At 42.7% G+C, this 26,743-nt stretch overlaps 1 protein-coding gene across 4 annotated transcripts in view; it reads left to right on the top strand.

Moving 5' to 3' along the window:
- The window catches only part of LOC111861926 (6-phosphofructo-2-kinase/fructose-2,6-bisphosphatase 1), a 159,914-nt gene that overhangs the window by 85,030 nt on the left and 48,141 nt on the right, over positions 1-26,743 (top strand). Inside the window, exons 1-2 of one of the 4 annotated variants that reach the window (XM_033750504.1) lie at positions 10,840-11,198; positions 12,262-12,455. The exons of the other annotated variants lie outside the window; for them this stretch is intronic. Of the exons in view, the coding sequence (XP_033606395.1) occupies positions 12,374-12,455 (82 nt within the window). The 5' untranslated portion in view covers positions 10,840-11,198; positions 12,262-12,373. Of the gene's footprint in view, positions 1-10,839; positions 11,199-12,261; positions 12,456-26,743 lie in introns of those variants that run through there. 4 annotated transcript variants of the gene reach the window in all.

Raw genomic sequence — 26,743 nt, 5'->3', positions numbered from 1 at the left:
CGAGTACTTATTATCAATAATAACTGGATAAATTGTATAATAAATTGGAAAAAAAAAAAAAAAAAAAAGGAACAGGGTTGCCCGGTTATACCCGCAGGCACTGGGTTCCCTTTTCGTCGCCTCCCAAGACTCGCAGGGCTACGGTGTGGTTATTAGTCGGTCTGAAGTCTAAACCTAGTAACCGTACGAGTTACTTGTAGCGCCAAAGGAGATAAGACAAGTATGTACAGCGAACTAGAAAGAACTGAAAAGTAAACAGGCATTATTGTTTTTTCATATATTTCCACGTCGCATATGAATTTATTGTTGGATGTACGCCGAATAAATGGGCAGTTTAGCTGGATCGCCATATATAAAATCATACGTCTGGCTCGCATTCTGTCATACCTGGTTCGAATCCCTACTAACGGCCGTCTGGTTTTCTTCAGTCCCTCCAAGTCCATTATAGTAGGTCACTGCCGTTTGATTCATCGTCCTTTGTATTACACAGAACGTAACAGTCTGTCATAAGTAACCTATGTAGTTGGTAAAGCGCCATTAAATAGTGTAGAATTAAGATTGAGGAATTTAAATAGGTGTGTGTATGAAGAAAGCAGTCTTCTGGGATGTGGCGCCGTATATATATTGTGTTAACCGACGTTTCGGAGGAACGTATCGCCTCCATCATCAGGGTGGAAAAAAGAAGAAAATCCGCAAGCGAAGAACCAGCGTGAGTAGGTGCTAACAGACTAATGTCACGCTGGTTCTTCGCTTGCGGATTTCCTGTTTTTTCTCCTACCCTGAAGATGGAGGCGATACGTTCCTCCGAAACGTCTGTTAACACAATATCTACACGGAGCCACATCCCAGAAGACTGCTTTCTTCATAGTCACCGCCATGAAAACCTCGAATCTTACACAGGTGTGTATGTTCATGTGTCGTCACCAGAATGCAGACCGCAATCCACGTAGGCCTCTCAAGGTAACTAACAAATCTTTGGATGTGGATTTCTTTTGGAGCGACAGTAAAAAAAAAAAAAAATTGCGAGGAATTCTGTCTTCTACGATGTGACGCCGTGTAGTCTGGTAGAAATTTATGGACGTTACAGAGGAACGTACTGCCCCCATCTTCAAGGTCGAACTCTCTTGACTTACTCATCGACCGTGAAGACGGAGTCACTAACAAATCTTTGGATGTTGATTTCTTTTGCAGCGACAGTAACAAAAAAAAAAATTGCGAGGAATTCTGTCTTCTACGATGTGACGCCGTGTAGTCTGGTAGAAATTTATGGACGTTACAGAGGAACGTACTGCCCCCATCTTCAAGGTCGAACTCTCTTGACTTGCTCTTCGACCGTGAAGACGGAGTCACTGTGCTCTTCCAGAGAATCGATGGGCTTCTATCTGACTACACGGCGTCACATTTCAGAAGACTGCACTCTTCATAGTCGCTGCTCTGAGAACCTGAGGTCGAAGAAAACAAAATTACATTCACAAATAAATTAAGAGCAGGTTAAGTCCAGGAAATGGTTGCTAACGTTTAGTTAATCTTCTGTGTTTCCGTCTAGCATACTGTGGCCGCGGTGTCTAGGGTGTCTTAAGGCATGGACTGTCATTCGCTTGCGGGAACTCTGGGATCGTGGGTTCGAATCTCACTCGAGGCATGGATCTCTGTGTGTTCGTTTATTCTGTGTTTGTCTCGTTCTGTGTTTAGGTAGCGGCCTTGCGACAGGCTAATCCCCCCACCCAAAGAGTCCTACTTACTCATGGAGCTGGGTCCTACTGGAGGAGCCGCCAGTTCTGCAGCTACTCAAGAATTTCCCAGCATTTTATGGAACCCGAAGGTTAATTACCGTGGTCCATATCCTGAGCTAGATCAGTCCAGTTCTTAGCATCCCATCCTGTCTCTCTAAGATCCATTTTAATATTGTCCATCCACCTACAACTTTGTCTTCCCAGTGGCCTCTTTCCTTATGGCTTTCCCACCAATATCCTGTATGCATTCCTCGTCTCCCCCATTCGTGCTACATGCCCTGCCCACCTCATCCTCATTGACTTTATCGTTATAATAATACTTGGAAAAGAGTACAAGTTATGAAGCTCTTTATTATGCAGTTTTCTCCAACATCCTGTCACTTCATCTCTTCTCTGTACAAATATTTTCCTCAACACCCTGTTCTCAAACACCCTCAATCTCCCTTAATGTCAGAGACCAAGTTTAACACCCATACAGTACCACAGGCAAAATTAAATTTTGTATAGTCTAATTTTTATGTTTTAGACAGCAGACGAGAAGACAGAAGTTCTGGACTGAATGGTAGCAAGCATTACCTGAGTTTAATCTCCTCTTAATTTCCTCCTGAATTAGGTTTTGATTAGTTATCGTTGTTTCCAAATATCTGAACTGCCACATTTTCAAAACTTCTGTTTCCTATCTTTATATCATGATTTTGTCCTGCATTTTGGTGACGAGACAGCAACATATACTTAGTTTTCTCAGGTAACGTTCCCACCTCATGACTCAAGGTACGCGGGTTCAAACCCGGCGGAGATCGTGGAATTTTTAAGGGCGGAAAAATTCAGGGAACAAGTCCTCCGGGAGGGACTTTAAGCCGTGGGTCCCGTGTCGTAGATTTACGGCACGTAAAAGATCCTCATGTCTCTAGGAGACCTCTGAGCAAAATTAGGCAAGTTTCCCGCCCAAGTAATTTCCAATGCCTCTGGTAGATGGGGGAAGTAACGAGGTACCGAGGGCCGACCTCGTTGGCTGAACGGAGCTGATAGCACGCACCAGTACCGGTAGGGTATGGCGACTGGTAGAATATCAAAGGGCGACGTACAATAGACTATTAGTCGCGGTGCAAGGGGAAACCCACCCCCTCCAATAAAAATAATAATAATAGTTTTCTCAGTGTTTACTTCTAGATTAATCTCTTTACTTGCGTCAATTAAAGTTTGTGTGTTTTTCTTTATGGTATCTACATTATCGCCCAGTAGATTCACATCATCGGCATAGACCAACAGCTGATGTTTCCCGTTTAATTTCAGTCCCATGTGGTTTCCCTGGACTTTCCTAATGGCATATTCTAAAGCAAAGTTGAAAAGGAGTGGCGATAAAGCATCTCCTTGTTTTAAACCATTCTGGATAGGAAATTTATCAGACAAATGTTTACCTATATGCCTGGGGCACGCGGTAGCGTAGTTGGTTGAGGGGCTATGCTACGAGCCGGAAGGGTTCAAGTCCTGATGAGGTCGTCGGATTTTTTCAGTTGACCCAATTCTTCCAGTCGCTCTAGGCCCTGGGGTTTACTCAGCCTTTAACAGAAATGAGTACCAGGAATTAATTAAATAATTTTCCTGGGGAGTAAAGCGCGGCCGGCGCGTAAGGCTGACAACCTTACCGCCATCTTTGAGCCGATTTTCTAGATAGTGTGGTACCCTCAACGTCTCACAACCCTATGGGCCTTCACGACCTGGTACAGGGATAGCTTTACTTTACTTACTGTGACATGTCCGCTGAAATCCGGGATAGCAGAACAGGGGATAGCATCCGTTGCTAGGCAATAGCACGGCAACATATACACACGCAACATTAAAGTAATTGTAGTGGAGGGATGTTCTCTATTGGAGATTCTGCAGGGATGAAGTGCGCGTAAATGTAGTACGTATGAGAGATATGAGAAATACTTTAAATTGATAAGCCTGAAGGAAAATGACCACATTGAAGATCTAGGCATAGATGGGAAGATAATATTAAAATAGATTTTAAATAAGTAGTACGGGGGTGGTCGATTAATTTGGCTCAGAAATGGTGTCACTGGTGGATTCTTGTGAACGCTGTAATGTACCTTCGGTTTCTAATTTCTAGAAGAAACATCACTGGATGTTTCCCTCGCAAGTTAGCCACCTACAACACATTTACTTAATACTCTAAAATGATGTAGATTGTAAATAAGCATAATAAGCATAAAAAGGGTTTCTAAACTGGCTGGGACATCTTCACTACGTGAGTGACTCAATAAGGTCTCCATGGAGTTAGTTAGTTAGCCTTCGGATCTCTTCTCGGCTAATAGTGTCACGGTGAGTGGCATTCATAGAGATACGCTAGAGCCTGAAATGAGCACGTTTGGTATATGCAATGGTGTGCTGGTTCGGTGCCATCTTTGTCCCATCTGATCTCTGTTTCCACCGAAACTAGGTCAGATTGATCACAGCACAGAACTGTGCTCATAAGAATACATGGTCGTGTGACCCAGACCGCGTCTCCCAATCGATGTCTAAGCTAAAATAAGTTCTGATCTAGAGTCATTGCAGCACACGTCGAGAGATCCTGCCAAAGATTAGTCTTCTACTGCAGAATAGTATGATGAAGAAATTGGGAACTTTGGAATGTTACGTGAAGTATATGCAATAATTTTGCACAAGTTATATGACGATCTCAATGTACCATACATCAAAGAAGTCATCCAAGAAAAAAGCATAAAACATCATGATAAACTAGGACACCATAGTAATACATTACTGCAGCCCCCTACTGGAACAACAACGAAGAAGGTTAAAGAAATTATGGCCAGCAGATCTACTTGATGGCTGAAGAGGACCTCTCATTGGAGGAGCCCACCTCACGACACAATAAACACACGAGGACGGTGTTTAAATTAGCAAATTAGCTTAAATAATGTATTTAATTCTGATTGCTAATAAATAAATAAATATATATATAAAATTATATGAAACATTTTCAGCTCTTTGGGAATGACCTTTACACGTAGAGTATGTTTTAATATTATGCTGACAATGAAAACAATTTTTTTCCCCGTCTAGAGAGTGTCTTACCCCACCCCACCTCAAGAAATTAAAAAAAAAATAGATGTTGGGTTGCCAGGATTGTATATAGTTCAAATTTCTAATAGAAACACCTCCGTCAGTTCCGTAGTGTAGGCTGTAGTTCCTAATGTTCGGCGAACCTGTATCGCTTGTGAAAAGTATGTGACATCGAATGTAAAATTGCAGACTTTGAATCGGGAAGAATTTGGCAGAAGGCAGACGTGGTCATTTTCAAATAACCCCCTAATTCTTCCTGCAAGACCAAATGAAGGCGCTATACATCCAGATATCGGACTTCCCGGTCGATATTCGAACCAACGACGTCGCATGCATGAATACATTGCTAACCACAACACCACAGAGTTGTTCTGTGTATATAATTCTGTAAGCCGGTCACGGTAGCCGAGCGGTCTAAAGCATGTACTGTCTTCGCTCGCTTGGAAACCGGGATCGTGGGTTCGAATCCCACTCAGGGCATGGATGTTTAGGTTGTGTGTGTGCGTTTTTCTGTGTTTGTCTACAGGTAGAGGCCTTGCGACGAGCTGATCACCCGCCCAAGGAGTCCTACCGAATGTGTAAGATCTAGAAAAACCGAAGTAAACGGAGAAGTTCATAGAGGTAGGGCTAGGCCCACTGGGGCTGTAGTGCCAAGGGGAAAAAAAAAGAATTCTGCTAATTCGGATTGTGAATCAACGGAAACGCTTACGGATATGTAGACCACGGCCAAGGAAGGTGACTTCGTCCTAATGTCGCATGAAGTTGATGACATAGTAAAGTTGCTAAATCACACTGTAAATGTAACATGACATTAGTCAAGCATGGCCATGGCTGACCATCTACTCTAGCATGCCATATGGTCAAGACGCTGGAAATGTGTCCTCAGAAGTCGCTAAACCCCTGCCTGCTTCCTGCTCAATACTACAGAGTGATTGTCTTCGTCTCCTTCTCCACCATCCACGAAAAGCACCCAAAACCCTGCTAAAGCAGGACTCCTTAAGAAATATGATTCATATTTCCAGATTGTCATTAATTTCAGTGGGCCATTCTCTTGTTGCTGTTGTTATATCGAAGTTATATCAAGTTCATAGCATGCATATTCAATGAAACCGCTAATTTCATAATTCCCTTCGAGGGATATAATATTTTAAGAGTAGGTGAATAGAAGGGTTTCTGTGTGAAACCGCAGCCTCAGTTTTTTTTTTTCATTGGATATTCAGCTACGGGTTTCACTAGTTTACCGTATGGCCCTTCTGTGATATATGCTGAATCACATTGGACGTAGAACGCTTATTAGACCATTCAAACCTTGAACTGTGGACTTGGATCTGGCCATGACAGTGAATTAATGCATGCCTGTAATATCTAGTAATGACAGACCAAATCCTACCGCTTCTTTGAATGAGAATTTATGAAACCTCAGTAAGTAAGGGACGAGGCCGCGCCATAGCTCAAACGGTTAGTCGCTGGCTTCCCACCTGGGCGGCCCGGGTTCAGTCCCGGGTCTGGTCAAGTTTGATTTGTGGTGGACAAAGTGGCGCTGGGGCAGGTTTTCTCCGAGTACTTCGGTTTCCCCTGCCAATCTTCATTCCACCAATTGCTCCACAATCACCCTCACCTATCATCTGGGGCTGGTACAATAGGCCAGAAGTGGCCGCAGTACAAGGGACTTAGTCCCACCCCACTAGCAATAAAAAATAGTAAAGGACGAGGCCAGGACTCGAGACGGACCTTACCGCCGAAGGGGTGATCACAGGTTCATTAAACGACCTCAGCGCCGAGAGCCCTGCTATCCTGACTGAGGTTGTTGGTGGTGTTCTCAGCCCACGCAGAAAAATATCAGGATTGTAGGCTTTCCTCAAATTATGCCACGACCACTTCCTTGCACATTCTTTCCTGTTCATTAGTCAGCCTACCATTCATTGTTGCATAGCCGCGGCTCCGTTAGAAATAGCCAGTCTGATAACATAAAACATTATTGCTGTAGACACGAGGGTACGCGGTAGCGTACTTAGATGCGGCATTATGCTACAAGCCGGAAGGTCGCGAGTTCGATTCCCGATGATGTCAGTGGGTTTTTTTTTAATTTACCTCATCCATCCAGCCGGTAGACTCAACCTCTATCAGAAATGAATACCAGGAATCTTCCTGGGGGGGGGGGGGAAAGGGCGGCCGGCGCGTAAGGCTAACAACCTTACCGCCATCTGTGAGCCGATTGTCTAGAAAATGTGTGAACCTCGACGTCTCACATCCCTATGCGCCTCCACGCTCTTTTACAGGGATAGCTTTGCTTACTTTTATATTATCAGCTACTGACAGCGCTATTAAAGTAAATAATGCAGAAATGTAGTTTTTTAATGACATTCTTTCAACTTCGTGTGTTATACGGTGTTGACTTGTAGGACGATTTGGAGTGAAACAGTATGGAAGGAGTCCATCGCACTATCTCAGATTTTGCTTGGTGGGGCGGAGGAAAAACATGAGGAACGTCTGTCCCGAAGAAGACGCGTGAGTACGTTATGGAGTACTAGTACTCATTGTGTCACAAGCGCCATCCACCGTGGGAACCCCCGAAATCCTTATTCTGTCCCACGCTACCACCAGTTCCTTGTGCCCCCACCCCTGCGACCAGTTTATTATGGCGCAAGCGGGGATGAGGCACCCCAATTTCTTATTCTAATCCCAACGCTGTCACCAATTTGTTGTGCCGCCCAGTTGCGACCTCCAAATCCTTATTATATCTCTCCGCAGCAAACCAGTTTTGTTGTGGCGTCCGAAGGCCACCATCAAAATTTAGAATAACCCACCCAGTTTCCACCAGTTCCACATCTGTGGATAGCTCCTACTCCGCCCAGTTACATAATTATTACGAATACCCCAATAAACACTCAACATGTGAAAACAAAAACAAATATAATCAAATCAACAAGTAGTTACATACGTACAACCCTTTTAACATATACAATCTGCCATTACACACTCTACATTAACGTCCTACAATTGACTACCCATAATCTACTAAACATAGCTAACTCAAACACAAATTTTATATCCTACAATCAGTAAACCAAAGTTATGAAGTAACAACAGCGAACCAAATACATACTCTAACCATCATTCGCTAACCAAAATTTGTATCTTAACAGTAACCCAAAATTCGTAGGCTAACCATCGATTAGTGACCCACATAAACCTTATTTTCTATCGTAACACTCAATCAACGAGTCAGAGTTGGCATTTTCAACATGCAACTAGTGAATCAAATATTACGTCCTAACAATCAATCAATGGGTCAAGTTCATACTCTACAAACAGTAAACCAAGTTTTGTATCCCAATAGTGAATCGTTTTACCAACTTCCAAATTTAACCAACAATTAACAAACCAAATGTTACATCCTAAACTTAATTACTAAACCAGATTCTTGTATCTTAACTATCACTCAAAAAATAAAAATATATACATTCTCATAGTTATTCAATAAATAAAAACATTACTCTTTAAAAAACCATGAACCAAAGTTTATATGCTAAGATCATTTAACCAATTTTATCCTAACAGTCCATTAACAAACCAAAATTCATGTCCTAATCATTGAACCAGAAATTACATATTAACAACCATCAGTGATCCGACCACAGGCAATTACGCTTACAAATGTGGCTGACAATGAACACGTCTGACGCCATCCCATCTCCTTCCTACCACACGATTTCTAGAGTAGATTGCTCCGAGCGACTGGTAGAATCAGTGCTCGCGGCATCTCCCGTCAAAGCCACCCCACACCCCCAAAAAATTCAACATTCTCGCACTCACGAAAATTCTGCCCACTCAAAACCATAAAGTGGGCAGATTCCTTCTGGCCGATAACCTGTCGTGCGAAAGCCAGACTTGCCTCTGTGTCGTTCAACCGATTCGTAAGCAATCTTTAATAAATACCTCATGACTGACTGACAAGAAATGCGAGGTGTCAGTCGCGACGCTGACCTCTCGTTTCCGGCCAACCATCCGGTGACTCACTGAATATATTAAATTTTACAAAACTTTTAATTTCTAATAAATTAAACATAATATCGCTCGTTCGTAAAATAAAGAGCGTACCTATTAATAACCGAAGGCACAACATCGTATTATAATAAGCCAGTAGTGAACTCCGTTTGGCTGTGCTTCAATCTCGCAGGCGTCTGTATTTTGTCACTCTTTGGTAACAATGGCGCAATGTTTTGTTTGGCGCTGCAGACTTTGTTTCCTTGCTAATTATACTGCGTGTTAGGGATTGTCTGTGAAATAGCATTGCTCTTTCTTCCGTGCAGAGAATCGTAAGTGCGCTATTACCTCTGTGATCCAAAGCGGTCTCTGTCATGGTTATTCCATGTAAGTCGAAATTATCTCTGGCTCTACAGCCCTTGTGGACCTTGGCCGCGTTTTCAGTTTCTTAATCTATACACAGTCGGTAGGACTCCATGGACGGGAGATCAGCCCGTCGCAAGGCCGCTGCCTACGCACAGAACAACACAAACACAGAATAAACGTACATAGACATCCATGCCTCGAGTGGAATTCGAACCCACGACCCCAGTGTTCGATCTGGTGAAGACGGTTCATGCCTTAGACCGCACGGCCACTGATTGATATGTGGAAATTACACGCAGTAGACTGCGTATGTGTTAATGGACTGGAGATTACTGAATTGTATACTGCGGTCTTACGTAATTATACTCCTCATAGAATATTAAGGGGATCAAATCAAAGAGGGTGAAATGGGCGGGGCACTTAGCGCCCATGAAAAATGAAAATGCATAGCAGATTTTAGTCGGAAAAAGTGGCGTACCTAGGTACTCGTACATGAGGGAAGATATTTAGTAATATTGGAGCCACCTGCTCACGATCGTTCCTCGCTCGCGGATTTTTCTAACCTGAAGATAGAGGCGATACGTTCCTCCGAAACGTTGGTTCACACAAGATCTACGCGGCGCTACGTCTCAGAAGACGGCATTCTTCGCAGTCATCGCCGGGAAAACCTGAGGTCTTACAACATCAAAATGGATATTAAATAGGATATGAGGGTATAGACTGAATACGTTGTTGCAGGATGGACATTTTTGGTCAGCTAAGCGACAGTGAGCTCAAATAGCCAGGCAATCCGGGAACATTTAATAGTGGAATAATTCTTTACAAGTTGAAGTTAGAAAGTTTAATGTATTCGGAACCTGTATTAATGGAAATGTCCTGCAGAAATGGCTAGCTAATTTATACTAATTGGAAGTTTGGGGGTTTTCTCGGCAATAAATATTCAAATTGTGGTCTTCTGGCTTGTGATACCGTATATTCTTGGACGTGGATACCAGTGATTCGAAGGAACATGCTGCATCCATCTTCAGTGTCGAAGTAACACATGCGTCTTAATGTCTTTTCACAACTTCTCCTGCACAGAGATGAGTCGGTGACGCTTACTTTACTTTTTGTACCGAGCGGACAGTCGGGGGAATTTCTAACAGTTTGAAATTATTCCATTGCCATTCGTGCGCGATTTGTAATTGCCAGTGTTAAGCGTAGACGAACCTGACGTCATTACGTTTTTTGTACCACATAGGCCTATGTTACTTCATTTATTTACTGCTTATTTAAGAACACTGTCACTAGTTTCGCTGTATGGCATCTCATGATAAAATTAGTGAATAATGAATTGGAACGGATCTGGAAGGAAATTATTGTCACCTAAGTTGAGGTACTGTTCTGGAATTTACTTGTAAAGGCTGAAGAACTGAAGAAAACTACGAACTTTCAGATATACTATTTCATACGTGCGTACATATGTCCCCACATAACGTACACGATGACTCATGCGGTCCGTTGTCTATGCGGCAGTTTTATCAACTTCAGCATCACCGTGCAGAGTTTGCAGTATCTTCCGCATTAGAAGGTATCTTCGTCGCGGGGGGGAGGGGTTGCTGGGACAGGCCGAGTTGTCAGTGGGCCAGAAAGAAATGAGCACAGCAGTTAGGTCCCATTTTGCTATAGTATAGCTGGGGTTCGGGAAAGAGGCGCAACAGAAGTGTGCATAGATTTCCCCTCGTGCCAGTGCGTGCATGTGTCAGGATATTCGTAGTAATGTTGCAGAGCTGTGACACCGAGACACAACCTCTTTACGTAACAAGTCATCTTTATTAAGTGGGATTGTCTGCGATTACAGTAACAAGTTGTTTGTTTGGTTGATAAACATATTTCGGCTGCGTGATTTCCTCCGGACTAAGTTCGCAGTGCTATCATGGACATGTTCATAACGATATACATAAACATATTTGTGAAATATATATTCGTGCATGAAGGGAGGCTCTGTGATCACTTACGTTTCAGTGTAGTAGAACTTAACAGATCTAAGTGACATACTCGAGAGTAAATACTTACTCAAATATTTTATGGCATAATTAATTTTAAATATGGAAATTTTGTTATTGTAATGTTGAAAATGAAAGTGGCATTGTTAGTCGTAAAAATACGTTAGCGTGTTAAATATATGCATGTTTATTCGTGTCGTATTCAAGTCATGCTTGAGTGTACAAGATTTCTGGAGTAATGTTCGTTATCGTGTTTATATTACCGAAAACTGAGTTAAGTTGTATATTTCTGATTATTTTAAATGGTGTAATATTCAGTTTGTACTGCAACAAGGTCAACCGTTCCTTAAAAGACACTAAACTATGTTTAATTCACTAAAAGTATTTCTTAAATATTTTCAAATGTCATTAACTACGTACATTCATTGTCATTGCTACATGTTTCGGCTGCACATGGGCCATCATCAGGCAACACTTGTTATCTGGAGAGACCACTGCACTGTACACTTTGTCCTCAGTGTCCTTAGGGACATTGTTGTTTTTGTTGTTAATTTGCTTCGTAAGACATTAACCTATCTTTTTAGCAGCCGTTTCATTGTAATGTATATATACAGTACATTATAGATTACAGTGAAACGGCTGTTAGAAGAAATAGGATGATAATATCTTAAGAAGCAAGTTAACTTTATCTTTAAACTTAAACCCATCTCTGTATATTTAGATGTTGAGTTTTTTGTACTTCCGTATTCTTTTTTATTGTGTCTTGCACTTCAGTTGTGTTTCTGTTTCTGATGCTCAGTGCGAGGTAACATAGATAGTCTCAGAGCTGTCTCACACATTCGATAAAATTGTTATCATTAATTATGTAGATCGATGCTGTTTTTTTTTTCCCCATCATATATGAAGTAGCTCAAGTACAGTGACTTTCAGAATGCCTTTGTACATTCAATCGTCACGTAAGTGGTGGCAGTTTGCCAGAACACTTCATGCCGTGCGCTGAACACAGGTGGTAGCATAGTAGTTACATTCTGTTTAACGTACGTTACCTTGCGTAGTGCATGACGGGTTAGCTGTAGAGTAGGCTGAAGATAAGTGGAGTGTTTTGTTGCCTGTATTTATAGCCAATGAGAGGTGAAGTTTCGAGTGACGTGATGGTGGTATAAAGAAAATATATATCCGGAGTGAAAGAAATATTGCATCCGTGGTTGCAGTTGGTTCGGAAACTGGGAGACTATGTTTGCTATCGACAAGATGCCAATAATACATATGCAACGCAGAAATTCGCAGTTTCAGCGCAAAGTATCTATTCGCATAGGTAAGTTTTGTGTGATTGTCATTTGTTTTGGGAAAATAAATTTCCCGTTCTGACCTCACTCCTGGTAAAGTATCTGAATAAGGATTGGATGGCCGGGCTTCGATTCCCGGTAAGGATAGGAAAACCGTCTGATGTCCATTCAGTCTCCAGTGTGGCTGGTACCGGCGACTCTCTACCCGGTGAGAAGTGGTCGAGTCCTGAAGCTGATCACCCACCTCGATCTAGTGTCGAGGTTAAGAATGCGACCTCTCCGCCAGACGCCATCATGGCAGTTCTCAATTCAGCAGCAATCAGAAACGGGTTATGTTATAAGATCTCTTTGTTTTCTGGTATGTTATTTCTTGTTGTTAGGCCTTGAGATTTTGCAACATGGAGTTACACGAAGATTGTTCTCGGCGAAGTGCTCGAGACACCAGGGCCCTAAAGAAATTAGAAAATATACCAGAATATCCAGCGTTTGAGCGATATTGCACCTGGGCACCGCAGACGCGTTACAAGTGTGTTGCTTTTATCTGTTATGTTTACTTACATACTTGTATGAAGCCCTTGAAATTGACAAAATAGAAACAAACTTCGTCAAAATGTGAATCTTCAAGGAACTGAAAAGTACATACGAGGGAGAGTCAGTAAATAGGTCACACATGGAAGGGAAACAGCTGTATTGGACGTAATAGGTTTTGTATATCTATTACTAGGTAGAAACACAGTCCAGTTTCATGACAGACTAGTTAGCAGACTCGCATGCACATGTTCAGAGGCTGGTTTCAGTAGTCAAAATGACAACCGTGCTTGAGTGTACTATCAAAAAGCAGCTTTCTGTTGTGCTTTTTTGTGAGTAAAGGCACTCATTCATAAAGAAATGTTTCATGAGTTTGATTTGTTTCTTTTCTGGTCCGTCACATTAACAATTACAAAACAGCACAGCAGCCACGAGCAAACCCTGGACGATATAAAGAACCTCCACATCAAGATAGCCAGGTGGCACAATATCTGCCCCATATAAGAGAGACGATGGGAGGACGAACACGAGCCTGCATGGTTTACGAATTTTAATCATTGACAATCTAAAAAACTTTTAATTAGCATCAAGGAATTTTATACAATTTTTTAAAACTTACATTCCCAGGAAACTGCTGTGTTTATGAAATGTTCTATTCTGTGTACTGTGTGTTGTAACATATAAGTGTACGTACTTTGCGTGTAAACAAATTATGTGATAGTGGTTTCCTATTTGTAGTGATGTTTGCCCTCTGAATATGGTCCACAGAGACCGAAACATGTAGGGGTGTTGGGTTTTTATGTAGTAAAAAACTTACGGTCACATTGGACGGAGTGATTTATAATTTGTAAATGTTTCATGTTTACGGTGTGAAGTGGTTCATACCTTGCTGGCAAGCGTTTTGCTGATGACGAAGAGGTTGAAACAGAGGTGCGGAATTCACTCAGACAGCAGTCAGAAGACTTCTATGCTGCGGGTTTCGACGCACTGGGAAAGCTATGGCACAAATGTATCAGTGTTGGTGGAGAAATATTTTTTTTTCTCTGGTTCAAATATCATGCGTTTTATGTTTTGTGCCCTGTTTACGGACTCTCCCTCATACTAAACTTGATAGAATAACAACGCCAACGTTTACCAAATTCGGCAACTTAGCCAGAATACGCTGTCGCGTGCTGCCCGCTGTTTTCGTGGCTGATAAGTAACTTCGTCTGTTCAGAATCTTTTTCTAGCCTTGAGAGGAATTTCTTTCGTTATCTACCGTGAATTCAGTGACCTTAGTTACGCGGGTGTTGTGCGCTATGCTACAGTTCACCTTCATTTCTTGAGAGACAAATACCGTTACAAATAACGGGCAAAATTCTTCGTTTACTGTAGAAGAACATTTAGCGAGAATGCTCCCGTTTAGTAAGGTGCTGTAAATTAAGGCAAAGACATGTTCCTCACGCGTTCCTTTGAATAGTAAATTAGTAATCACCTCTATATGAGTTGTTTCACACGTAAAGTTACGAGGCCCACAGAACATGTTTCTGACTTTAATTGCTACCAGTGGAAATTGTTGCATGGGAACCGCTGGACTAGACGGTTCTGCAACATGTAAGAATATTTGGGTAAATGTGGAACCTGTGATACGGCTGCTGCCATCATCTGCTTATATGTATATGTATGTATGTATACATATAGTAGCGTGTACAGCCGTTGCTTTGCAGTACTCGAATAAACAACGGTGTTATGCAACCCTTTTCTAGGCAACGGATCAGTAAACGCGCCTCTATAACAATAGAGTTACTGAAGAAAGCAGTCTTCTGGGATTTGGCACCGTGTATAAGTGGTGTTAACCGACGTTTCGGAGGAACGTATTGCCTCCATCTTCAGGGTAGAAGAAAAAGTATAAGAAATCTGCAAGCGACAAGACCGTGAGAACGGTAAAAGCAGACTGCTTTTATTCTTATTTCTTATACTTTTTCTTCTACCCTGAAGATGGAGGCGATACGTTCCTCCGAAACGTCNATGTTGTGTCTCTTACTACCACCCCCATTTCTTCTCTTCTTCAACCATTTCAGTTTATCTCTGCAAGGAAGGCTGAGAAGAGATAGCGGCATAGTTGGTTGTCAGCTGAGAGTTGAGTTCTGCACGGGAGTCTGTGAAGATAGGATCTGAGCGTGGGAAGCTGAAGAATCTCCATTGATGGAAGCGTTTGCTAGGGAACGGCTGTTGAAATGTTGAAGACACTGCAGGCTGGAGAAGACTTACCTTGTAGTGATTTGGGAATTGTAGAGATGGGCGATAGCTGTGCAGTTACTTGTAATCCCGAGCGGTGTGTGTAAGTGGTCATTAAATCCATTCGCCAATCCACAACCCGTCTATAGTCACACACCCCTAAATCATGACAGTCTGTAGTCACCCCTAAATCGTGACTATATGTATTGTATGCATAATATAAGGATTAATTTTTATGTGGGCCGAGTACAGAACGCCTCAGAATAGCCGGTGTCCTGCCTGTGTTGGAAATCGGCACTTGAGACACCTTGCCATGATGCTGATTTACGTTCTTCTTTTATCGAAGTTAAAATATGCTCGTCGATTGCAGTGGCCGCGCGGTCTATTGTTTTTTAGTTTTTTTTATTGCTAGTGAGGTGGGACTAAGTCCCTTTTACTGCGGCCACTTCTGGCCTATTGTACCAGCCCCAGATGATAGGTGAGGGTGATTGTGGAGCAATTGGTGGAATGAAGATTGGCAGGGGACACCGAAGTACTAGGAGAAAACCTGCCCCAGCGCCACTTTGTCCACCACAAACCGCACTTGACGAGACCAGGGATCGAACCCGGGCAACCGCGGTGGGAATCCAGCGACTAACCGCTTGAGCTATGGCGCGGCCTTGCCGCGCGGTCTAAGGCATGAACTGTCGTCGCTTCGCTCAAACTCTGGGATCGCTGGTTCCAGTCCCACTCAAGGCGGGGATGTCGGTGTGCATTTCTTTTCTGTTTGTGTTGTCCTTTGTGTAGGTAGCGGCCTTGCGACGGACTGACCACTCGTCCAGGGAGTCCTGCCGACTGTATAGAAAAGATTACAAAAGTGAACAAGAGGCCAGGACCCAACGAAGGACAGTAGAGTCATTGATGAATGAAATGAAAATAGGCGTACTGTTGCTTAGTTTTATTTTATTTTTTTATTTCGTCATGGCCATTGGAACTTGATTCAGGTCACTCCTGGGAGCAGTATAAGCGCGTTTAATGGTCTGTATCTTTTAGCGATTTGCGTTTAGGTTAGATTGCCATTTCAAACAATTTAGTACAGTGTTTATAAAACTTTCTTTTATTGTTTCGTTTCTCAGAATATTGTAATATGCTTCCATTTCGCTACATTTCCACCGAACATTATAAGCTCAGTTACCCTCGTTTTTCTGAACCGTCATATTTGAATTTGACTTGACAGAACAGACCACCGACTAAGAGATATTGACGTGACATAGTAGTCACCATAGGTTGTCCGACACAGCAGGTTAGTGTAGTGGTGACGCTCTTGACTTATATTCGGGAGGTAGTTGGTTCGAATCTCGGCCGAAACGCCGTCCATTCTTACCAAAGGTTCTCGTGGTTTTCCTGAATCCCTTCAGACAAATGCTGGGATGGTACCGAATTATGTCACGACCAATTATCATACCAGTCCGCACTATATGTACAATCTGAGATAGTGTCATAAAGTGAACCACAAGAAATGTATAGATTATCCGACGTTTGAAAATGTTGTTAGTCTTATTTCATTGGGTTTATACAGAATGGAGCAGAGGAAACGCATGTTTTTCACGTAAGAATAACCTGGTTGATTTTTCAAGATAAAATCTTTTTAATTTCAATAAAATAAGGTATTTTAATGCATTTTTAACTTACATTACGTACGGAAAATAATGTCAGTCAGATGACGCCCTTCTTGCTGGACACACATTTGGAGCCTCCCCTCAAAATTCTGTACCGCATTCGCCAACATATCTTCCGGCACAGCTGCGATTTCTTGCCGAATGGAGAGTTTCAGCTCGTGGATCGTTCGTGTACACTCTTGCCTTGAGGTATCCCCACAGAAAAGTCACAAACCGATGGATGAAGAGGAGCGCGGGGTCCAAGAAACATCACTGAAGTGGGAGATCACATGTTGGGGGGACATGCATCGAACAACTTTTATCAATGCACTCGCCGTGTGAGCTGTGGCACCATCCGGTTGGGAGCACATTTGTCTCATGTTTGCCCGACGTCTTAGGAGTTATGGGTGCAGGAAGTTTAACATGTCGACGTCGCGCTCCGAAGTCACTGTAAGTGCAGTCTCCCTCTCTTAAAAAAAGTAAGGACCAACGACCCGTAACTTAACACTGTCACCTTTCAGCTGTGGTAGCGTAGGAATGGAGGCTCAGTTTCCGACGGGGCCAGTAAAGGTTTGTCTTCTCCATAGCGACTCTGCGGCCTGCCCACCTTCATATCCTACGTAGGGCTCTTTCCCCGGAGCTCAAACCTGATCACCCACCTCCATCTAGTGTAGAGGTTAGGAATGCGTCGAGCTATACCTTCATCCCCTTATTATTTTTTTAATTCGCTTAGTGGGGGGTGGAGTCCAACTGGGTCCACTCGGCACGGCGGCCACTGATTGGCCTATTGTAGCCCGCCCCGGGTGATTATGATGATGGAGAATTTGGTGGAATGACGATTAGCAGGGGAAACCGAAGTACTCGGAGAAAACCCGCGCCAGCGCCACTTTGTCCGCCACAAATCCCACTTGATCCAACCCGGGGCGCCGCGGTGGGAAGCCAGCGACTAACCGCTTGAGCTATGGCGCGGCTTTCCATCCCCCCATACGTCTGCACTGTTTGTAGACACCAACAGGAAGAAGCAGTAATATTTACACCTGGGGCCAAATTTCTATTCTATCAACGAGAGATGGGTGTTACAGTCATTAAGGTTTTGCGCCGTACCAAACATTGGTAGACGACATTAATCCGTTGTAGTTGTAGCACTGATGCTTCCAACGTATTTTCTATTTACACTGACCAAGGATTCTGATTTTTTGGACGGAAAGATGAGGAAAATTATTAAAAATTAATGTATATTCTATTTTCTTCATAGGCACTTAGTGTGATAATGGCAAGGTTGTTTATCCATACAGATGAATTTTGAAACTAACCCCAACTTAAAATATTATACCTAGGGACATTGAGCAGCTTTTTACGTAGGGTCATGATCAAAGGTAAGAATGTGAAACCAGTTGGATAATTGAAGTCCGTGTTATAGTAAATGTAGTTTTTTTTTTTTTTGCAGTTAATGAATAAATTTCCAGAGCTAAGCTTCTGACACATTTTCATTAATAAGACATGCAGAGATAAAAGGAATAAAATATGGAGCTGAATTTCTGTGTTCTCAGACGCCTCGGAGTAAAGAAGTAAAGGCGCTTGCAAGCGACCACCAGTATGCATACAAATCTTGCTTTAGCTGTTGAAGCTTTTCAAACTGCAGCAAAACAGTTTAATGTTACACGCATCGCTCTTCAGATACATTTTATTTTCAGTTGATTACCGTCCACCATGCACCTACAACGAAAGACCGTGATGGCCGACCGCCATACGACATTCTCCCAAATCAGGACAACCACAGGCCACAAAGCAACAAAACCATAATACAGACACGTGCATGGTAGTTCCTCAGGGACACCCAAATAAAACAGCTGGTTAACCCACATAACCTGGAGTCCGAGGCAACTACGAGGGATATCCGGAAAGTAAAGATACAAGACCAGTAAAAATGCAAGAGATTTTTCTTTCTTCAGAAATGTGAGTGCTGCCGTGTGAGTTAGGAACCGTATCACAGGGCTGAGTTCCCCAGACACAGTCACGGCAACGTTGTGCTCGCATTATATGTTTAAAATGGCCGTGTCGTTTCAAAATCCCGCCAAATGTGAAGTTCGTGCAGTAATTCGATTTCTTACGCGAGAGGAGAAACTACTGATGAAATTCATCGCCAGTTTATTTCTGTTTACGGCGAAGATGTTATAAACGTGGCAAAATGGTGTCATGAATTTGAAGTGGGAAGAAGTGATGTTCATGATGAAATAAGGAGTGGAAGGCCATCCGTTGTCACTGATGAAAACATCCGTCTGACAGACGTTTAACCATCGATTAACTTCATCAACAATGTCCAGAATTGTCAAGAACTGTTCTTCACGGCTAATAGAGCAGGCGGGATATGTTTACGACGCTGGAATAAAGAAAAACTCGTTCCCAGGTTCATTAAGTGCATTGCGATCCATCGCGACTGTGTTGTAAAAGTGCTACAAGTGAATAAGAAATGCTTTACAAATAATTTCTGGACTTTGTATCTTCACTTTCCGGATATATTTCTTACATAGAAAAACAGAACAGCATTACAGTTAGCAGCAGATTCCTTCATCACAGCAACCTTCGCACCTGATGGCGGCCAGTTAGGCCGAAACATGTAGTGACAACAAAGAACTAATATTAAGGCACGTTGCACGTAGACGGCAGGGAAGCGGAAAGCAGTGCAACGTGATGCTGAAATTTAATATTATTAACAATATCAAGATCTCAAATTAAATCCGTTATCAAATTCGCCTTCGCACTACATGTTTCGGCCTACTCGGCTTGTTGTTTGTACCTTCCGCGCTACTGCGATCGGTGTTTGCATGTTTACAGTCAGTGTTCCTCCTTATATGCCGCATGTCTTGTTCTTTTTCGTAGGCCTGTTGTCTATTAAGTGTGCAGTGCGTTAAACATGTAGTGCAGTGACGAATTTTAAATCCTGATATTGTTGCATTCCAATACCAAATACAACAGGAAGGCCATGCCATAGCTCAGGCGGTTATTCGCCGGCTTGCCACTGCGGCGGCCCGTGTTAGATCCCATTTCAGGTCATATGTGATTTGTGGTGGACAAAGTCGCACTGAGGCAGTTTCTTTCAGAGTACTTCGGTTTTCGTAGCCCAATCTCATTCCATCGACTGCTCCACACTCGTCATGTATCATCCGGGGCTGGTACAATAGGCCAAATAGTGGCCGACGTGCCAAGTGGACTCAGTCTCACCGCACCCCAAGAAACTAGAAAGCTAAATGCAGCAGGATGCTAAGATACAGCCTTCAGAGGCATCATGTTTATCACGAGAAAAGTGGCAGTGAACAGTTATCCAGCATTTGGACTGAAGGAGAACGCGAGTTGGCCGTTAACAACGAAAGAAGTGATGACCACAAAGAATCTTATAATAGTTGTTACAATATGACGAGACTGGCACAGGCAGAGCTGCAGCGAGTTTTCATCTCTGTGAGTGACCTGTTTACCGACAGAGCCCACAGCACACTTCTTGCACAAGAAGCTGCATGGCTCCCGGGCTGTAACCATAAATTTCGGCATATTAATCAGATAGTAATAAAAATATTCGATTCAGAAACCATATGCTGGTTTTATCTTATGAATTCTAAAGCTAAAGTCAAGTTTGTTGTGGCTACGTTCCAAATGTAGATGGACCAGCCATTTGTGTTGAAGTTTATTTAGGGTTATATTCAATGATAAGAGAGGTCATGTGCCGGCATGGTTCATTTGAACATCAAGCCTGAAATAGTACGGTCCGCTGCTGTTCAGCAGCAGAGAAGCTGCCCACAGGCTCGTAGCTTACAGTGCTCAGTACGCTGATACCAAACGGACTATTCTAGATTTGTATTCGGGATGTCATCACATCGAATCTCGGCCGAGACAACACCCATCCTGGCTGAGCGTTTGCGTGGTTTTCTTCCGTCCAAATTCATCACTTTACCTTCTGATGCTATACAACAGAAACAGCGTCTTCCACTGAGGAGCTAATGACTTCCTGCCTGATGCTGCCAGTAGATCGCATTAGACTGAATAAATTATCAAACTGAAACAAGTTTTACTGATATTAGTAGAAATAACTGATTTATTCATTCTATAAGGGCCAGGGCAAACCCAAAAAACTAGCAACCGCAAGTTCTGAGAAGTGTTACCAGACTGAGTTGAACACGTGGAATTGAACTGAGCAGCAAACTGAAGAAAAAAGCAACGCGATTGTAACGCAACTCGTGGAAGACTAAGAAACTCTTATGTCATGCAACTGAGCAAGCCAGTCTTCTCACAGTTGCATTGCAGCATAGTTTCCTAGTTTCAGCTGCTCTAACGTGCTTCTGTGATTCATTTGCTTCTTTAGATGGCGCGAAAGGTTGACGAAACTGCAAATTTTGTTTTTGAGCAGAAACAAAATCATGGCGACATACTCAGGGAGACAAGTGAAGACAAACTAAGAACTAATAACATTATTATGAATATCTTCAATGCGATGTATATAACATATAGTAAAGGACAACCTACAATGAGGGATATAAACGCAAAAGCGACTTAGAATTTCACATTCAAGGACAAGAGAATTTTAAATTATTTTAAGTTTAAATGTTAAATTCCGCAAATTTTTAAAATTATAAAAAATTCTTGCAACTTCATAGAGGTTGTGTGTTTCATATGATTGTGATGAGTAGCACTAATATGGATCCATAGTTGCACAGTTCAGTAACAGGAGACATATTAGATGAGACTGCCTGAAGATTGTGCCACATATGGACCGAAACATGTAGCAACTATCAAATAAAACCATTGTGCGCAGTTCGAGTGGTTATTCTTATGTATTGTTGTGTTGACCAAATACCGCCAATTATGATACATAACAGGATGCTAACAGTGAAGATAAGTGAACAAGAGCCTGGTATATATGACAAACGCCACGCAGACTGTCCTAGGAGGGACAAAGTAGATCTGGCTTGGGAAAGAATTTCTCATAAGACGGAGTCCGGATCCTGGTTAACTTCTTTCAAAAGAATATAAGCGCCCCAGTTTAAAATGTCACGGAAGAACGGATACACCCAATGTTTTATTTCCCCCTGGCCTCACTTCTTACGCCGTCTCAACCACCAGGATAAGTATTATCTGACATTGCAGAAGGTAAGTGCACGAAATTGAAAAAATCAATTACACATTAAGTCGGACAAACACACACATTTGAGATGATGGGAACATAAGTTTCCTGGAAACCGGTTTCATGCTTGAAATCGCTGACGTGACTTGGAAGTTGCGGGTTACCGGTTTCCTTGGTGTGCCCGAGAACCGGGCCAGAGGTAAATCCCCCACTTGAAAGACGGAGGGTGTAATGCTGCGTTTTCAGGGCAGTTACGCGCCCAGGGTGTATGGAGCAGTGTTGGAATGAAGGTTGGCAGACTATAATCCAAGAGTTTCCGAGAGAAATCTGTCTCGGTTTTTCGTCCATCACGAATCTTGTATGAAGTGGCTGGACCCGGAACAACCATCTGACGGCCTGAACTGTGCCGCAGCCTCTACGGGGGTTAATTGAAGTGCCGGCTGTGTTCAGTGGACATCGGTCCTGGATTCCAGCTGTAGCCGGGGCCATGGGCCCCTCCAAAGAATGTTTCCAAGGGTTCATTCAGAAAATTCGCTTCATACTTTAGAGATTGCATTCTGTTGTGTATATAATATTTTATCCTTTGTTATAGCCGTCAACACAGCAAATAAAACGGGATTATCTTCAACGAAGATAAAACAGACCATAAAACACTAAATCATAAAGAGGTGCCTGATGATGACCTAAATTATAGGTCGAAACATGTAGCGCGATTTACGCTTGCAGTAAATAAGTAAGATATATGCCAACATCTGTTGTCATTGAAGATATTCCCGCTTTAACGACTGTAACACAAGAGTAATCCAGTTGCCGTGTTCCGTCTACGCAACTCTTAAGAATGTATAACCATTCAACTGTTTATTAATAATCACTACATGTTTCGACCATCCAACTGGTCATCATCAGATGATACGATACTTACAAGTGTTTTGAATTGCAACCATTTTAACTTAAATATGGACCCATATTTACTTGTATAATCCTTTCTGTCTGATATCTATGCTGGATTCATTGATATAAATAAAAAAGTTATAAAATTGCTTAATTATAATGTAGATTAGGTGAAATTGATCTCATAACATTGAAGTAAAATTGTTGATTAGCATTCGTGATTCATGTGACGCTTTGGAATAGATAGACTGGTGTTAGTTAGCCTGTTAGGCTCTGGTCCTTCACTTCTGTACTCCTGGGCTGCATACTTTATACAGCCCAGGAGTACACAAGTGAAAGCCTATAGCCCTGTAGGCTAAGTAACACAACTGCCATTGAGCAGAAACAGCCATTTGTTTGTTCACCTATTGCATAGCAACGGCTGCACTCGTTTCGAGATTTTTGCCCAGCAACGGGTCTATACGCCGCAATACAAAATAAGGTTCCGGGAAGCTAATCTAAATAAGCCTCTGTGGAGGAGAGGGTCGAATACCACCACCGTAGCCCAGCGAGTCGTAGGAGGCGACTAAGAGAGAACCCAGTACCTGGGGGCATAAGTGGGCCACCCTCTTCCTGGGGCATATAAATACAGGGACCTGGCCCTCCAGGTTGAGGGAATCTCTAATCGGAGACAGTAAAATATAGTCATGAGTCCCACGGGACTCGGACCTGAGAATGACTGCGCTGGCGAAGACCAGCGGCAGTTGTAAACGATAGACCCATCTTCTCGTCAGAGAGGATGTTACATAAGGACTCTGACGGCAAGTGTTCAGTTGAAGAAAAATACTGGTCGTGAGGCTCAAGGGGCTTGTCGCCAGGACGAACTGATTGGCAGTTAACCGCTAGTCGTAAAGTAATTCTCTCATCTAAATAAGCATTAACATGAAAACGACGGCAGAGAGTTATTGACAGATCTGCCTGCCAACGCGCAAATGCGGACTCATGATCTCCCAAGGCGCCATTACGATTTTATTCTGCAGAGCATTGTTTCTTAAGCTTTCTGTTATGACACCTCCCTTTCGGTGTTCACCAAACTCTGCCGCCCATTTTTGTTGAAATACGTAGATATAACGCTTTGGACTAAAAAAACAAAACAAAACAAACTTCGTGGTTTTTGTCCGCAAGCGAACTACACCGACCGAGCGACCCCCATTTCTCGGCGAAGTTAGTGTCAACTTTAGCGGATAGAGGGTGTCGCTTGGTCAGCGAAACGAATCCCCACGGCCGTTAATTTCGGGTTTGTAGACCGGAACGCTTTGGACTCGGTATATTATTGTTTATCATCGGCGAAGTCGCAATTAATTCAATACCAAAACAGTGAGTTCAAAATGTAATTTTAAAATGAAAATTCTGCACGATGCTCATTACTTCGCATGGAATAATGCCGACAAATATTTAACTCTTATCGCTCCGTTTTTATAATGTCAAGATTAACAATTCTAGCATGCACTTGCAGAAGATATGATTATATGCAACAGAAAATAATTATTTTTTCCCGAATTTGACATCAAAAATTGATCTTTTTTTCCACAGCTTCACTAGCCCTCTCGGAAACCTCTCCTTCCCGGGGTCGCGTTTCGCAGGTTGAGAGAGATATAGAGAGATATAACATGTGGACCCGTTGTTAAGTAAGGACCCTGTAAACAACACCCATTGCTAGGCAACGGCTTCCCAGCGCGCACCATTGAATTGAGAAGCGGTTTCTCTACGGGGTCCACGCGACAGCTGCATGACGCAACAGTAGGACTGTTGGAAGCGGTGTTTTTATGTGGTTTGTGCTGCGGTATTATAAGCAGGACAAGGCTAGACTTTAGTTAGTTGCGAGCCAGGCACCCGCCAATAAGGACATGAAGACGGAAGCAGAAGAAACTGCGGCGTTGAAAGCCGTTACCAGGTGACAACAGGTGAAGACACAGCAGACTGAGAAGCCTTAATACGTGCTGTAGTGAACCGCAGAGTTTGTGAATTAACGATAGCTCTATAGTTACTAGTAGTTACGTTCTGTAAGTGTTCAGTAAATCCAGTTACCAATCCAAACCGCGTCTATAGTCACTCATACACGTGACAGTATGAACATAATATATACATTGTGGCGTGCCGCCAGAAAGCCGGAATGGTTTAGTGAGATCAGGGTTGATTTCCTAGGCAACGAGCAACGTTCCCGCGACAACGGCTAGGAACGCATCCATTGCTATACAACGGCTAGCAATATCCAAGCAACGAATCATTTGAAGCAGCGGACGAAATTAACCCTCGACAAGGTGTTCCCTATTTAGTCCGAGTGCAAGATATAACAGTTCATATTCGGCAAGAGACCAACACAGACCCGTGTGGAGGCGGGTTCGAATACCTCCACCGTGACCCTGCGAGTCGTAGGAGGCGACGGAAAGGGAAGTCTCAAATGTGAGACAGTAATACATATATGGTCTCGAGTACCAAGGGACTCGGACCCGAGAAAGACTGCGCTGGCAAGGACCAGCAGCATATACAAAAGACAGACCCGTCCTCGTCAGAGAGGGCGCCCACAAAAAGCAAGACCGTAACTGTGAAACAGTAATAAAGATCTGGTCGCAAGCCCCAGATGGGGTGCTTTATGCCAAGACAGACTGGCCGACTGACCGTCCGTTGTAAAATGAGACTCAGGCTGGGACTCAGACCAGTACAGTTCGTATCCGACGAGAACTAAGGACAGTTTTGCTCCGAGCAGAAGACACATCACCAAGAACAGCGTGCGAGGAGTGTATAACATTGAAGAGGAAACGTCCGAAGACGTTATAAGTGTGAATGATTGTGTTTGCTAATGTAAGTGACTGTCCAATAAACGTATTCTCCAAATCCATGAACCCGCACAAATTTCTTGTCGCGTTACCTGGCAAACACGCGACGATATGTGTGTGTGTGTGTGTGTGATATTGACCTCGACATTTGCATTTTTATCAGAATATCCATTCTATCGCCGGTGAATGTTAATTGTCTTATGGGATGTGACGCCGTGTAATCTGATAGATCCTTACTGACATTTCAGAGCAATGTTTTGTCTCCATCTTACTAGAAAGAAGGGACTCTTGTACCGTGAAGATAGAGGTAGCAGGTTCCTGTGAAACGTTAGTAACGATTTACCGGACTATACGGCGTCACATCTCAGATTACAGTAATTTTCTTAGTCACCGCTGTGAAAACATAATCTCACATATGTGTAGATCAGTCTTGTTTACGTGATTGTAGTACTTTCTATGTCTGAGGAAATGAAACATGTCATTTTATTAATAATGTATTATTGTATAGACAGGGAATATAGACACAGGTGAGACTGGCATTTTTCACGTGCCATTCACATTTTGCCAATCTGTTGTGGATGGTCTGAGGAAAATCACGAAACCCCGAGTAAAGATAAATGATTCATGTGCAGAAATTGAACTAGAATCCTTCTGAATGAAAGTAAGAGGTTGTATTACTCTGCCAAGTCTTTTCATTCTTGTATTGAGGGAATAAGAAATTGTAGAGTGATCATGAATTGTAAGAGCCATGGCCAGTTTTAATATTTTTTCTCTTATATGCTTGGAGCTGCTGAGGATGTGGTGTAAAATGAAAGTCAGAATAGGATGTCTGCTAGAGTTGATTCAGACTAGACATTTCCTGAGTATCAAGCTGAAATGCTAACCACTATACTGTGACTTTCATTTGTTTATTAAAATTTTAAATTTTTGAGAACTCTTACAAGGACCAAGCCTGGTAGAATTATTTCCTATGTACGAGTATACTGCGAATGTATTTCCGATTCATTCGCATTGGCTTATTTTGTGTGTTATTTATGATTTTACTGAGGAACGAAAACTGAGAGAGTTCATTGAGACAGGCAGCAGGCACCTTCTGTTCCACCATCACCACTTTG

The sequence above is a fragment of the Cryptotermes secundus genome, unplaced genomic scaffold, assembly GCF_002891405.2.
Source record: "Cryptotermes secundus unplaced genomic scaffold, Csec_1.0 scaffold84, whole genome shotgun sequence".
In the NCBI taxonomy this organism is placed as follows: Eukaryota; Metazoa; Arthropoda; class Insecta; order Blattodea; family Kalotermitidae; genus Cryptotermes; species Cryptotermes secundus.
Note: the sequence above shows the minus strand (reverse complement) of the source record. Positions and strands in the feature narration are given on the sequence as shown.